Here is a 14,424-nt window from a genome sequence, read left to right as displayed (position 1 = left end):
GATAGTGTCCTTGAACCATTACGGGAGCAGCAAGGCCGATTCAAGGTTATCACAAACCTAATATATGATGAAAGGCAAAGCCCAGCTTGCTTTCTTTGGGAAGAAAAGGAGAGAATGAGATGCGATCTCTTCCAAAGATTACTGCAGGGGAATTCACAAATATCTGATCACCGTAAAAGGCTAAATATTAATGACTAATTAAAATGGCGATGTACAACAGTACGTCTGGTAGCAAGGAACTGCAGATGCTGGTTTAAACCGAAGATAGGCACAAAGAGGTTACGAGGTTAATTCCCGGGATGGCGGGACTGGCATATGTTGTAAGAATGGAGCGACTGGACTTGTATACACTTGAATTTAGAAGGATGAGAGGGCATCTTATTGAAACATACAAGATTAAGGGATTGGACACCCTAGAGGCAGGAAACATGTTCCCGATGTAGGGGGAGTCCAGAACCAGGGGCCACAGTTTAAGAACAAGGGGTAGGCCATTTCGAACAGAGATGAGGAAAAGCTTTTTCACCCAGAGTTGTGAATCTGTGGAATTCTCTGCCTCAGAAGGCAGTGGAGGACAATTCTCTGGATGTTTTCTAGGGAGAGTTAGATAGAGCTCTTAAAGATAGCAGAGTCAAGGGATATGGGGAAAAGGCAGGAACGGGGTACTGATTGTGGATGATCAGCCATGATCACAGTGAATGGCGGTGCTGGCTCAAAGGGCTGAATGGCCTACACTTGCACGTATTGTCTTTTGTCTATTGTCTAAAAAGCTGGAGTAACTCAGTGGGACAAGCAGCATCTCTGGTGAGAAGGGATGGGTGACGTTTCAGGTCGAGATCCTTCTTCAGACTGAAGCAGGTGCTGTAAACATTAGCAGAATATAAAGTGCTGGAGGAATTCAGGGGGTCAGGCAGCATCTGTGGAGGGAATGGGCAGACAACATCTCGAGTCGGGATGCTTCCTCAAATCTTTCCGAAATGTCATCAGTCCATTTCATAAGTTCATACGTTTTAGGAACAGAATTAGGCCATTCAACCCATCGAGTACTCTGCCATTCAGTCATGGCTGATCTATCTTTCCCTCTTAAACCCCATTCTCCTGCCTTCTCCCCTGACTAATCATGTGCCTCCACAGATGCTGTCTGACCCCCCACATCCCAAAGTTGGGTGGGTTTGTAGGTTAATTCACCCGCTGTAAATTAACCTGAGGGTGCTGGGAACGGATGTGGAAGTGGAATAACATAGAACTAGTTTGAACGGGTGATCGATGGTCGGTGGGACTCGGTGGGCCGAAGAGCCTGTTTCCATGCTATATATCTCTCAAACTAAAAGTAAAACAAACTCTTCCTGAAGGAGAAAAGTAGATTGAGAATGTGCAGAGAATTATCAGACCAAGTGAAAAATGTACAATTGAAACTGTGGCACGATGGTATCGCGGCAGAGCTGCTGCCTTACGATGCCAGAGACCCGGGTTCGATCCCGACTAAGGGTACTGTCTGTACGGAGTTTGTATGCTGTGACCTGTGTGGGTTTACTCCGGCAGCTCCAAAGACATGTGGGCTTGTAGGCTAATTGGCTTGTCAACAATTGTAAATTGTCCCTCGTGTGTGGTAGGACAGTGTTAGTGTGGGGACCGCTGGTTGGCGCAAACTCTGTGCGCCAAAGCGCCTGTTTCCGCGCTGTACCTCTAAAACTAAAAACGACATGAAATGTAGCTGATCAACTAATCATCCTAGAACTGTAATTGTGATGTAATTAATGAGCTGGATGTTGTGTTAGGGTTTCGATTATCTGACAAACACAAGTGCCATCAAGATGGTGGCTGAACTCACATAATAATCTACTCAAAGTTATGAAAAGAACCTTATTAATGCAACAACTGAAGAGGTCATGTCACAGTTGTATAAGACATTGGTGAGACCGCATTTAGAGTATTGCGTTCAGTTCTGGGCACCATGTTATAGGAAAGATGTTGTCAAGCTGGAAAGGGTACAGAGATGATTTCCGAGGATGTTGCCAGAACTAGAGGGTCTGAGCTATAGGGCGAGGTTGAGTAGGCTGGGACTATTCCTTGGAGCGGAGGAGGATGAGGGTTAATCTTATAGAGGTGTATAAAATCATGAGATGAATAGATCGGGTAGATGCACAGAGTAGGTGAATCGAGGACAAGAGGTGAATCGAGGTGAATCGAGGACCCCTTCAACTTAAGTTTGGTTTAAGTTGAAGGGGAAAAGATTTAATTGGAATCTGAGGGGTAACTTTTCCACACAAAGTGTGGTGGGTGTATGGAACAAGCTGCCAGAGGAGGTAGTTGAGGCTGGGACTATCCCAACGTTTAAGAAACAGTTAGCAGGTACATGGATAGGACAGGTTTGGAGGGATATGGACCAGGTGCAGGCAGGTGTGATTAGTGTAGCTGGGACATGTTGGCCGGTGTGGGCAAGTTGGGCCGAAGGGCCTGTTTCCACACTGTATCACTCTATGACTCCAGGTGATGCATCAGATTCACTCATACCTGTAAAGTGGACAAGCCAGGTACATTAGGTGAAACTTGCACTGAACGTTCATTGAATAGAGTGACAAAGTGATTAGTGATCAGTTGAATTTATAACACTGTTATAACGTAAATAATTAACCAATTACATAAATCTGTACAAGTAATTATTTGAATTGTGAGATGTGGTATAGAATATATGTTTGTACAAAGAATACATTTAAGTGCTTATTTGTATCAAGTATGCACTTTCAGAATTATTTATTTCAATAAAAAATGACAGGGACACAAAGGAATTGAGGGCAATGAGTAACAATGTATTGGACCATATCCGAATTATAAGAGGTAGTGCTGGCAAATAGAATTTGAATCTGCCAAGTGTGTTTCGCTAAAGTCAAACTAGGGCAGGACTTACACAAGAAACACCTTTGAGAATGTTGCAGAGCAGAAAGATCTACTGGGATGGGTAGAAACTGAAGATAGACACAAAATGCTGGGAGTAACTCAGCGGGACAGGCAGCACCTCTACAGGGAAGGAATGGGTGGCGTTTCGGGTCGAGACCCTTCTTCAGACACACGGTTCCCTGAAAGTGACCCCACAGGTGATGTAGAAGGTGTTTGACATACTGACCTTCAACGGAGAAGGATGCGAGTACAGGAGTTGTAACTATAACATACAGGAGCAGAATTGGCCCATCCGGCATGCTCCACCATTTGATCGTGGCTAATCGATCTTTCCCTCTCAATCCCGTTCTCCTGCCATCTCCCCGTAACTTTTGATGCCTTTACTAATCAAGAACCTATCAACCTTCATTACCACTGGGTTATAAGCTGCCTAAACGAAATATCTGATGCTGTTCCTCCAATTTGTGTTTAGCCTCACTCTGACAATGGAGGAGGCCTAGGACAGAAAGGTCAATAGACAATAGGTGCAGGAGTAGGCCATTCGGCCCTTCGAGCCAGCACTGACATTCAATGTGATCATGGCTGATCATCCCCAATCAGTACCCCGTTCCTGCCTTCTCCCCATATCCCCTGACTCCGCTATTTTTAAGAGCCCTATCTAGCTCTCTCTTGAAAGCATCCAGAGAACCTGCCTCCACCGCCCTCTGAGGCAGTGAATTCCACAGACTCACCACTCTCTGTGAGAAAAAGTGTTTCCTCGTCTCCGTTCTAAATGGCCTAGCCCTTATTCTTAAACTGTGGCCCCTGGTGCTTGACTCCCCCAACATCGGGAACATGTGTCCTGCCTCTAGCGTGTCCAAACCCTTAACAATCTTATATGTTTCAATGAGATCCCTCTCATCCTTCTAGACTCCAGAGTATACAAGCCCAGCTGCTCCATTCTCTCAGCATATGACAGTCCCGCCATCCCGGGTATTAACCTTGTGAACCTACGGTGCACTCCCAGTGTGGGAATGGGAAGGGGAATTACAGTGTTTGGCAACTGGGAGATCAGGTAGGTCCAGGCAGACAGAATAATACACTTGGTTGTGGGTGCAACACAATTAGATTTTGTGAAGATAGACTTGTGTTGTCCACATGACTAGCAAGAAGCAGGCCTCAATATTCCTTTCACTACTTTGTACCAATGAGTGGGAAAACCACCAGACAGATTGAGTTTTAGAGTTTATAGTTTTATTGTTACATTACACGTTCGAGAGCCAGAGGACACAGGTTTACGGTGAAGGAGGAAAGATTTAATAGGAATCAGAGGTGCAACCTCTTTTCACACAAAGGGTGGTGGGTGTTTGGAACGAGCTGCCAGAGGAGGTAGTTGAGGCAGGGACTATCGCAACATTTAGAGAGGTACATAGATCGGACAGGTTTAGAAGGATATGGGCCAAACACAGGCAGGTTGGACTAGTGTAGCTGGGGCATGTGGGTCGGTTGGGCCAAAGGGTCTGTTTCCACGCTGCACGACTCCATTAGTGTGGCTATCTGTATTTTATGTTACATTGTAAACTTCTTCATTCAAATTAATGGGGAAAAAGGGATGTGGTAATCTGACTGCCTTAAAGATCAATGGTATCGATAAATGGCTTCAGAACCATAAAAAATCTTTCATAAAAGGTACATACTTTCACTCAAACCCTCAGTGCAAAACAATCTCAAGGAGTCATCCAGCACACGACCAGGCTGTTCAGCCAACTTGCCCATGGTGACTTTAAGATGCCCCGCCAAAGCCGGACACATTTACTCAGAGGGTAGTTAATCCGTGGAACCTATTGCCACAGAGGGCTGTGGAGGCCACGTCAGTGGATATTTCTAAGGCAGAGATAGACAAATTCGTGATTAGAACGGTGTCAAGGGTTATGGGCAGAAGGCGGGAAAATGGGATTTGCAGATCAGACATGATTGAATGGCGGGGTAGACTTGATGGGCCGATTGGCCTAATCCTACTCCTATAACTTGTGAACATTTCCCCACATTTAGCCCTTATCTGTCTTAATATTTCCTAACCATGTACTTGTCCAAGTGTCTTTTAAATGTTGTTATAGTGCCTGCCTAAACTACCTCCTCTGGCAGCTCATTCCGTATACCCACTTAACCTCTGAGTGAAAAAGTTGTCCCTCGAGTTCCAATTAAATGTTGTCCCTCTCCCAATAAACCTATGTTCGCTGGCTCCTGATTCCCCTAGTCTGGGTAAAAGACTCTGTGCCTAACCCTATCCATTCTCCTCATGATTTTATACACTTTTATATGATCACCCCTCAGCCGCCTGTGCTTCAAGGAATAAAGTCCTAGCCTGCCCAACCTTCCCCTGTAGTTGAGACTCTTGATTCCTGGCAGAATCCTCGTAAATCTTCTCTGCACTTCTTTTCAGATTAATATCATGCTTTCTATTTCAGTGACCAAAACTCCAAACGCAGCCTCAAAAATGTCGTACTCGTAAATGACATGCATTTTACATCAACCCCCAATTTTCCGGCACCCTTGGTTCCAGAGCCTTGCCGGATTATCCGTTTTTCCGGACCACGCAGGCCACGGCCTCTGAGAGGAGTCCAACGGTACCGGGACAGTTGGCCTAGGCCGCTGAGGAGCCGAGATACCGGCCCACAAAGCCGGCCTCGGAAGTCAGCTACGGGAACGGACCTGCCGGCTCCGGCAGGGCCAGATTTCCAGATCCCCGGCCGCACAGCGCAAATTCAACCCGCCGATTGACCGCGGAAGTCCCAATGAGGTAGAGATCGGCTGCCTCTCCCGGCCTAGGCCCCGCATTTTCGAGGGGGCCTTCCGGGGTGAGGCGCCGATTTAAAGTGCATTCTCGGAATTTTGACCGGATTAAATGAGCTGCCAGACCAACGAATGCCGGAAAATGGACATGGATTATATAAAGTTTAACACGGAACACTCAACTGCCCTCTTAAGACATTATGGGATAGAATAACCATTTAATACGTACGCACCATCTGCTTTTCAGATATGACTTTAAGCATGGTGTCACTTCATTAGAAGCAATTATAATTCTGCATTGTGGTACCAAGACTGGAAATGGAACTTCATTTTTTGTTAGGTTGATTAATGGTTCAATTGGGGTTTAGGGGTGGGGAGGGAGAGGATGGCAACCAGGCTCAGTGGACACATTTATCCAGGATTCCCCTTTCAGATTGCAAGCCAGAGGCCTTGGCTATTCAGAGGGAGGCCAGCATGGGTCTCAGCATAGATTTCAGCCATCCATCCTCCCTAGAGTACACACAGGTCTACTGTGAGCAATACCTGCACTTCTTCTTAGGAGATCTACCAATGTAACCCCCTCCCCTTTCCCTGTATCCCACCTGGACTCGCACCCATTTCTCCCCTCTCTCTCCCCTTCCACATACATTCCTTCCTCTGGCTTCACAATTCGCAACTCTTCAATCCTTTTGTCTCACATCTTTTTTTTCCATCTCTGGCCTCTGTCCACCATCTGCCTATTGAACCCCTCCCCTCACCTGTGTTCACCTATAATCTGTCCCTCCTCTCTTACAGTTTTCTCTCTCCCCCCCTCCACACACACACAAACAGTCTGAAGAAGGGTCCCTACCCAAAACGTCACCTATCCATGTTCTCCAGGGATGTGGCCTTACCCTCTGAATTACTCCTGTACTTTGTGACTTTTTTTTTGTAAACCACCATCTGCAGTTCCTTGTGTCGCCACAGTTTCCTGTCCTCCCCATCCACCTACATTCTTTCCTCTGGCTTCGCAACTATTCACCTGTGCATGTTTATTTTAGTTTAGAGCTACACCATGGAAAATGGCCTTTTGGCCCATCAACAATCACCTGTACACTAGTTCTGGGTTTTGCCTTAACATGTGGTATGAAGGGCTTCCTCACTCACTGAATGACAGGCACCCCTCCAGTCCACACTACCTAAATATTGTCCACTATCTTTACATTATCCAGTGCAAATGTGTCTTTACACCATTGATAGACAAAAAGAAACATAAAGATTTCTGCTAGTTTCATGGCACAGTGGTGCAGCGGTAGAGTTACTGCCTTACAGCACCAGAGACCTGGGTTCGATCCCGACCATGGGTGCTGTCTATACGGAGTTTGTACGTTCTCCCCGTGGGTTTTCTCTGGAATCTCCGGTTTCCTCCCACATTCCTAAGACGTGCAGGTTTGAAGGTTAATTGACTTGGTATAATTGTAAATTGGCCCTAGTGTGTGTAGGATAGTGTAAGTGTGCAGGTATCGCTTGTCGGCGTGGTATCAGTGTGCCAAAAGGCCCGTTTCCGCGCTGTATCTCTAAACTACACAACATGAGGCCACTACCAGTCACATCTTTCTAAACCGTCCCTTTCCACCTTCTGTAGAGTCTGCTCTCTCCACAACTCCTTGGTTCACTCATCTCTTCCCACCGAAACCACCCGCTGAGCTCCTCCAGCTTTTTTTTGCTCAAGATTCCAGGCGGGCCAAAGGGTCAGATTCCACGCTGTTTCTCTATGCTAAACACCTGCAGTCTCTTATGACCTCGAAAATAAAAATGTGTTTAGGATCAAGTTCAGGTTGGGGGGTTCTTCAAACCCTCTGCAGCACAGTGGCGCCAGAGACTCGGGATCAATCCCGACTATGGGTGCTGTCTGAAAGGAGTTTCCATGTTCCCGGCGTGACTGCGTGGTTTTTCTCCGAGTGTTCCGGTTTCCTCCCACACTCCAAAGACGTACAGGTTTATAGGTTGATTGGCATTGGTAAAAAAGTAAATTGTCTCTCGTGTGTAGGATAGTGCTAGTGTATGGGATGATCGCTGGTCGGCGGGAACTTGCTGGGCCAAAGTGTACGTTTCCGTGCTGTATCCCTAAACTAATCTAAACTTGACCTTCCGGGGCTGAGCTGCCACAAGCCTGGCACTGGTGGCATCCAACTCCAGCCCATGAAGGGCAGGAACCAGGAGTCACCGCCCATGTTGGGTCAAGGGCAGACAAAAATGCTGGAGAAACTCAGCGGGTGAGGCAGCATCTATGGAGCGATGGAAATAGGCAACGTTTTGCCCGATTTTCCAGCATCTGCATTTCCTTCTTAAACATTGGGTCAAGGGCTGACAGGAAGGGGGAGGCAGGGTGATATTCTAACAGGGAAGGGCATCTGAGTCATATAATAACTGGGAGGGGATAGTTTGGTCATAAACTGATTGGAAAGGGGTAGTTGAGTTATATAAAAGGACACAAAATGCTGGTGTACTTCAGCAGGTCAGGCAACATCTCTGGAGAACATGGATAGGCAACATTTCGGGTCGGGACCCTTCTTCAGTCTGGCCCTTCGTCCCGACCTAAAACATCACCTATCCATGTTCTCCAGAGATGCTGCCTGACCCGCTGAGTTGAGAATTTAGAGATACAGCATGGAAACCGGCCCTTCGGCCCACACCGACCAATCATCACCCATTTACACTAGTTCTATGCTATCCCATCCTACACACTAGGGGCAATGTACAGAGGCCAATTTGCCTACAAATCTGCACATTTTTGGATAGTGATGAGACACTGGAGAAAACCCAGGCAGTTCACAGGGAGAACGTACAAACTCCGAACAGACAGCACCCGTAGTCAGGATCGAACCCGGGTCTCTGGCGCTGCAAGGCAGCAACTCTACCGCTGCGCCACCGTGCCTCTCATAATTTAATATAATTCTACCAGTTCTTCCCGCAACTTCCTGCATTCCATACACTTCTATCAGGTGTCAAATATAAGAATTCATCCATCGTACAATGAATTTCGTGCACCGCATTTGTTCAAACCCACGCAGTCACAAGGGAGAACGTACAAACTCCGCACAGACAGCACCCGTAGTCAGCATCGAACCCGGGTTTCTGGCGCTGTGAGGCAATGTCTCAAACCAGTACTTTGTGTCCTTTGGTCCAAACCAGCATCTAGATTTCTCTGCCGCTACACAGTTGGGTTATATAATTACAGGGAGGAGGCACTCGGGTTAGAGACTGATGTGGAGGGAGTAAAAGAGTCAGGAGGTGATGGGGTGGGCTGGGTCAGGGGCCTACAGACAGGTGCGGACGGGGGAGGCAGCACATAGGGAGAGGCAGCTGGGGCTTACACCGATGGGGAAGGGGAGGTCGGGTCAGGGGGCAGCTGCTCCAAGGGCAGACGGGGAGGGGCAGCTGGCACAGGTGCCCCACAGAGAGAGGGAGAGAGCAGCTGGGTCATAAACCTGCAGGAGGGTGGGAAGATGGGTCACATTGTGATGGGGGGGGGGGGGGGAGGGGGAATTGGGGGGTAATTGGGTCAGGGGAAGAATAAGCCAACAGGTGAGGGGGGCAGCTATGACTGGGGCCCAGAGGAAGGGGGGAGTTGGGTCACATTCCAGGAATGAGTGGGTTAGCATATGACGAGCGTTTGATGGCTCTGGGCCTCTACTCGATGGAGTTTAGAAGGTTGAGGGGGAACCTCATTAACACTTATAGAATAATGAAAGGCAAAGACAGAGTGGATGTGGAAAGGATGTTTCCACTGGTGAGAGAGTCTAGGACCAGAATTAAAGGGCGCCCTTTTAGAAAGGAGGCGAGGAGGAACTTCTTTAGTCAGAGGGAAGCTAATCTGTGGAGACCAAGTCAGTGTATACTTTTAAGGCAGAGATAGACAGATTTTTGATTAGAACGGGTGTCAAGGGCATGAAAATGGGATTAGGAGGCAGAGATCATACATGATTCATTGGTGGAGTAGACTCGATGGGGCGAATGGCCTAATTCAACTTCTATAACTTGTGAACAAGTAGGGAGGGAGGCTGCTGGGTCATAGACTGATGGGGGGGGGGGGGACAGCTGCTCCAGAAGCAGCCACGGAAAGGGGAGTAGTCTGATCATATGGGGAGGGGAGTAGTTGGGTTGGGGAGGGGGCAGTTACTTCAGGGGATAGTTCGACTGTAATCCGATGGGAAAGGTGCACAGCTGGGACCGGAGCCCAAAGGGGAGGGGGAGGCGGTCATGCCATATACCGGAGGGGGAGGGGGAGGCCGGATCAGGGGGGAGGCTGTCTCATGGGGTTGACAGGGAGAGGGCAGTCACATCCTACACTGGCAGGGAGCGGGCAGTTGGGTCGTATTTTTACAGGGGACAGGGTAGCCAAGACATACACTGGCAGGGAGGGGTTAGTTTGGTCAGGGGGGTAGCTGCTTCATGGGATCGTAGCATCATACACTGGCAGGGAGGGGGTGGATGGGATGGGCCCACAGGGAGAGGGGTAAGTTGGGTCTTATTGTGACGGGGAGCGGGTAGTTGGGTTATATTATCACAGGGAGGGGTAGATAGGTTCATATTGCTACATGGAGCAGTAGAAGGGTTATGTGTAGGAAGGAACTGCAGATGCTGGTTTAAATCGAAGGCAGACCCAAAAAGCTGGAGAAACTCCGCGGGACAGGCAGCATCTCTGGAGAGAAGGAATGGGTGACGTTTCGGGTCGAGACCCTTCTTCAGGGAGAAGGGTTATATTGTCACAAGGATGGGGGAGATAGTTTATATTGATAAAGAGGGAGGAGGAGATGGAGTTATACTATCACAGGGAGGGAGGGGATAGTTGGTACAGGACCCCACAGGGGAGGGGTGAGATGGGTTTATATTGTCACAGGGAGAGGGTGGTTGTGTTATATTGTTATAGAGGAGGAGATAGGTTTATATTGACTCAGGGAGGGAGAGGTGGGTTTATATTGTTGTAGAGGGAGGGGGTAGTTGTGTTATAATGTTCTAGAAGGAGGGGGTAGTTGTGTTATAATGTTCTAGAGAGGGAGATAGGTTTATATTGACACAGGGAGGAGAAGGTGGGTTTATATTGTTGTAGAGGGAGGGGGAGCCGGCTCTGGGCCCACTGCCCCTGTCCCGCCCCCATCACCTTCCCCAGCAACCGGCCTGGACGTGAAGGAGCCGCCATTCGCTTCCGGGCCGCTGTATTTAGTGGGGAGAGAAGGAGATGAGGGGGTTGTGTGGAGCTGCCCGGTGGAGGGGGAGGGTGTCTGTGTCCCGTCTCCCCGTCCCCAGGCCCGGGACCCCACGTCTCTCCCCGCTGTCCCGGACACCGGCGGCGGCGGTGAAGGTGACCTTCAGCCGGCGGCCTAGGGCCGGGCTGCCGCCCTTCCTGGCTTCCACTGACTGAGGGTGGAGTGGAGTTTGCCGGGGGGTCATGAGGAAGGTTGGCCCCCTCCCCGCCTTCTCTCCCCTAGGCCGCGGCTCCAGCCCCGGCCTTTCCCCCAGGCCCGGCCCGGTAGCTGAGGGGGTGCCGCGGGCTCCCGATGCCCGGCCCACAGACACACACACCCCTCACACACAGACACAGACATAGACACCCACACACCCAAACCCATTACACACACACCTTTACTCACCTCCCTCCCAGTCCCCTACCCTTTATCCACATTGACATTTCCCTTATCCACCTCCTAATCTCTTATAATAATCTTTCCCTTATCCACTCACACCCCCTCCTCACCTCTTTTAAATCACCTTTACCTTATCCCCTCAACCCATTACAATCCCCAGACATATAAACAAGCTACCCCCTCCCCACACAATACCTCTCCTTTATCCACCTCCCTCCTAACCCCCCATTTAAATCAGGATTAACCCCCTTTAATCCTCCCCAAACCCCCTTTAATCCTCCCCAAACCCCCATTAATCCTCCCCAAACCCCCTCTACCCACCTCACATCCACCTTTCTCCCCACCATAGCCCACTTTTCCCCTTTACACACCTCCCTCCAAACCCTCTTTTACCCACCTCACCCCTTTCTTTATGGACCCTCCTTCCTTACCTCCACTCCTTATCCCTCTAACCTCTCACTCACCCCCTAATCCTCCTACTCTCCTTGCCCCACTAACTCCCCCCTAATCACCCGACCTACCTTCCACTTTTACCTAACCCCCACCCACCCCCAACATCTCAACTGTTACCCACTACACACACCTGCAAAAGGGGGGCACACCTACAAGGACTTGTCCTCCCCTCGCCCCCCACAACAAGCCACTGAATCTGTTCATCATATCTCTGACTCTGGCACTAACATTGCACTTCTGGGGTCACTGTATTTCACCAGGACACGTTGAAACGTGGAAGGAAGGTTGCAGGGTTGTGTAACCGTCTGCGGGTGGGAATGGAAACCTCGTGTGTTTTGCACGACCAAGGGTTATATGTGTGTGTGTGTGTGTCTCCCCCATACAAGCCTTAGTTGCCCCAGTTACACACACACGCAGAGCCCGGTCGGGGACTCGTGTACTGTGACCTTTAACTCACCCGCCTCCCGTTTAATGTCACAGCCCCTCTCGCCGCCCTCTCCGGTGTCCTCCGCCGCCGCCGGGCACGTTTCATCTGTCTTGCTCACCATTCTCCCCTCTGCTGCTCCTGGGCTGGTTGCAAGATGCTCACAGAGACAGACAGACACTATCACAGTGCAGGCTGAGCAGCGCACGGAAGCACAGCGCCGGCTCGGCTGCCAACACACGTGCTGTCAGAAGGGTTTCTCTCTCTCTCTCGCTTTCCCCTCTCTCTCTCTTTCCTCTCTCTTCTCTCCCCCCCTCCCTTCCCTCTCCTCTTCCAAGGGGGGTGGGTCTGATACGGCTGGCGAGACGTCCCAACCTTGCTCCTTTCGAAACCACACTTAAAGTTTGCCCTGATCTTGAAACAAATTGTGTGCAACGCAGAATCAACAAAAAAAAACACATTTATTGAGACCTTATATATTTCTTTACAGATTGTCCGCAACTCAATATCACTCACCACCCACCAAAAAATAGATGCACATTTTTTGAGATTTTATGTGTCTTTTACAATTAAATCACCCCCAAACAAATAATTGCACATTTTGTGGAGATTTTATGTGATTTTTACAAATTGTCCGGAACTCAGTATCAAGCAACCCCCGCCCCCCAAAAATTGCATATTTATGGCGACCTTGTGTAATGTTTACGATTTGTCTGTCACTCAGTATCAATCAGCACCTCCCCAACATTAATTTCACATTTATTGAGCCATTATGTATTTTTTTCAAATATTCTGAAATACAGTATCAATTAGCACCTCCCAAAATAAAATAATTTAACATTTATTGAGAACTTATGTAATTTCCACCAAATGTCTGCAATGCAGTATCAATTAACTTTTTTTTTAACTCCTTTTAAAAATAATTTCATATTTATTGAGACCTTAGTGTTGGCAATTAACAAATTGTCAGTATTAATCACCACCCCTCAAAAAACATAATTGCACATTTATTGAGATTCTATGTAATTTTTACAAATTTTCTGTAACTCAGTATCATTCACCACCCCGCATATAAATATTTGCACACTTATTGAGACCTTGTGTATTGTTCACAAATTGTATTAACCACCCTCTCCCCCACAAAACGAATTTCACATTTATTGAAACCTTATATAATTTCAGCAAATTTACAAACCAATTATATGAATGCACAAATACCACTATAACCAAACAAATCTTTGCAAGTTTTTTGAGATCTTATGCTTAATTTTTCCAAATATACTGTGTGCATTGCACAATCAAATACCAATCTCCAAATAAGTTATTGCGACCTTCTATACGATTTTTCCAAATAAATTATATGCTCCACAATATCAAACACCACAACAAAAATAATTGTATATTTATTGGCACCTTATGTCATTTTCCTAAACAAACAAATTGCGTGCAACACACAATCAAATATCACTCCCCATCAAAAAAAGAATCATTGCATATTTATTGAGACGTCATAGCATAATTTTTCCAAACAATTATTTTGGAAATCTAACAATTATTTTGTTTCCTCCCACATCCCAAAGGCGTGCGGGTTTTGAGGTTAAATGGCCTCTGTAAAATTACCCCTGCTGTGTGGGAGTGGATACAAAAGTGGGATAACATAGAACTAGTGTAAACGAGTGGATGGCATGGACTCGGTAGACCGAAGGGCCTGTTTCAATGCTGTATCTCCAAACTAACCCAAGATGTCACTTACTATTTTTTATTTGTGTTTCTTTTGCCCTCTGACGTTTACCAAAGTCATTGTTTTCTGCCTTGGGATAGAGTTACCAGTAAAACTGTGCACAAGGTTAAACTGAAGTGAACGGGTGCTTGATGATCGGCATTGACTGAGTGGGCTGAAGGGCCTTTTTCATAGAAACATAGAAATCATGGAAAAATAGGTGCAGGAGTTGGCCATTTGGCCCTTCATCGCCATTCAATATGATCATGGCTGATCATCTAAAATCAGTATCACCTAAAAACCCATTGGAAAAATATTATCCCACAACATAACATCAAATTGCAAAACAAATATCTGCTCACGTCTGATTATTGAGTGTTGACAAAGAATCGCTACTAAATTAATGTAAAATAAAGAAAGGTACAGACACAAAATGCTGGAGTTACTCAGCGGGTCAGGCAGCATATCCGAAGAAAAGGGTCTCGACCCAAAACATCACTTATTCCTTTTCTCCATAGATGCTACCTGACCTG

The 14,424-nt window shown here is 47.5% G+C and overlaps 1 protein-coding gene across 1 annotated transcript in view; it reads right to left on the bottom strand.

The window, feature by feature from the left end:
* cluh (clustered mitochondria homolog) overlaps positions 1-12,488 on the bottom strand; it is a 106,029-nt gene extending 93,541 nt beyond the window's left edge. The window contains exon 1 of the mRNA XM_033045649.1: positions 12,205-12,488. Within this exon, the coding sequence (XP_032901540.1) occupies positions 12,205-12,295 (91 nt within the window). The 5' untranslated portion in view covers positions 12,296-12,488. The remainder of the gene's footprint in view (positions 1-12,204) is intronic.
* Positions 12,489-14,424: the final 1,936 nt, after the last annotated feature.

The sequence above is a fragment of the Amblyraja radiata genome, chromosome 28 (assembly GCF_010909765.2).
Source record: "Amblyraja radiata isolate CabotCenter1 chromosome 28, sAmbRad1.1.pri, whole genome shotgun sequence".
NCBI classification, from domain to species: domain Eukaryota; kingdom Metazoa; phylum Chordata; class Chondrichthyes; order Rajiformes; family Rajidae; genus Amblyraja; species Amblyraja radiata.
Note: the sequence above shows the minus strand (reverse complement) of the source record. Positions and strands in the feature narration are given on the sequence as shown.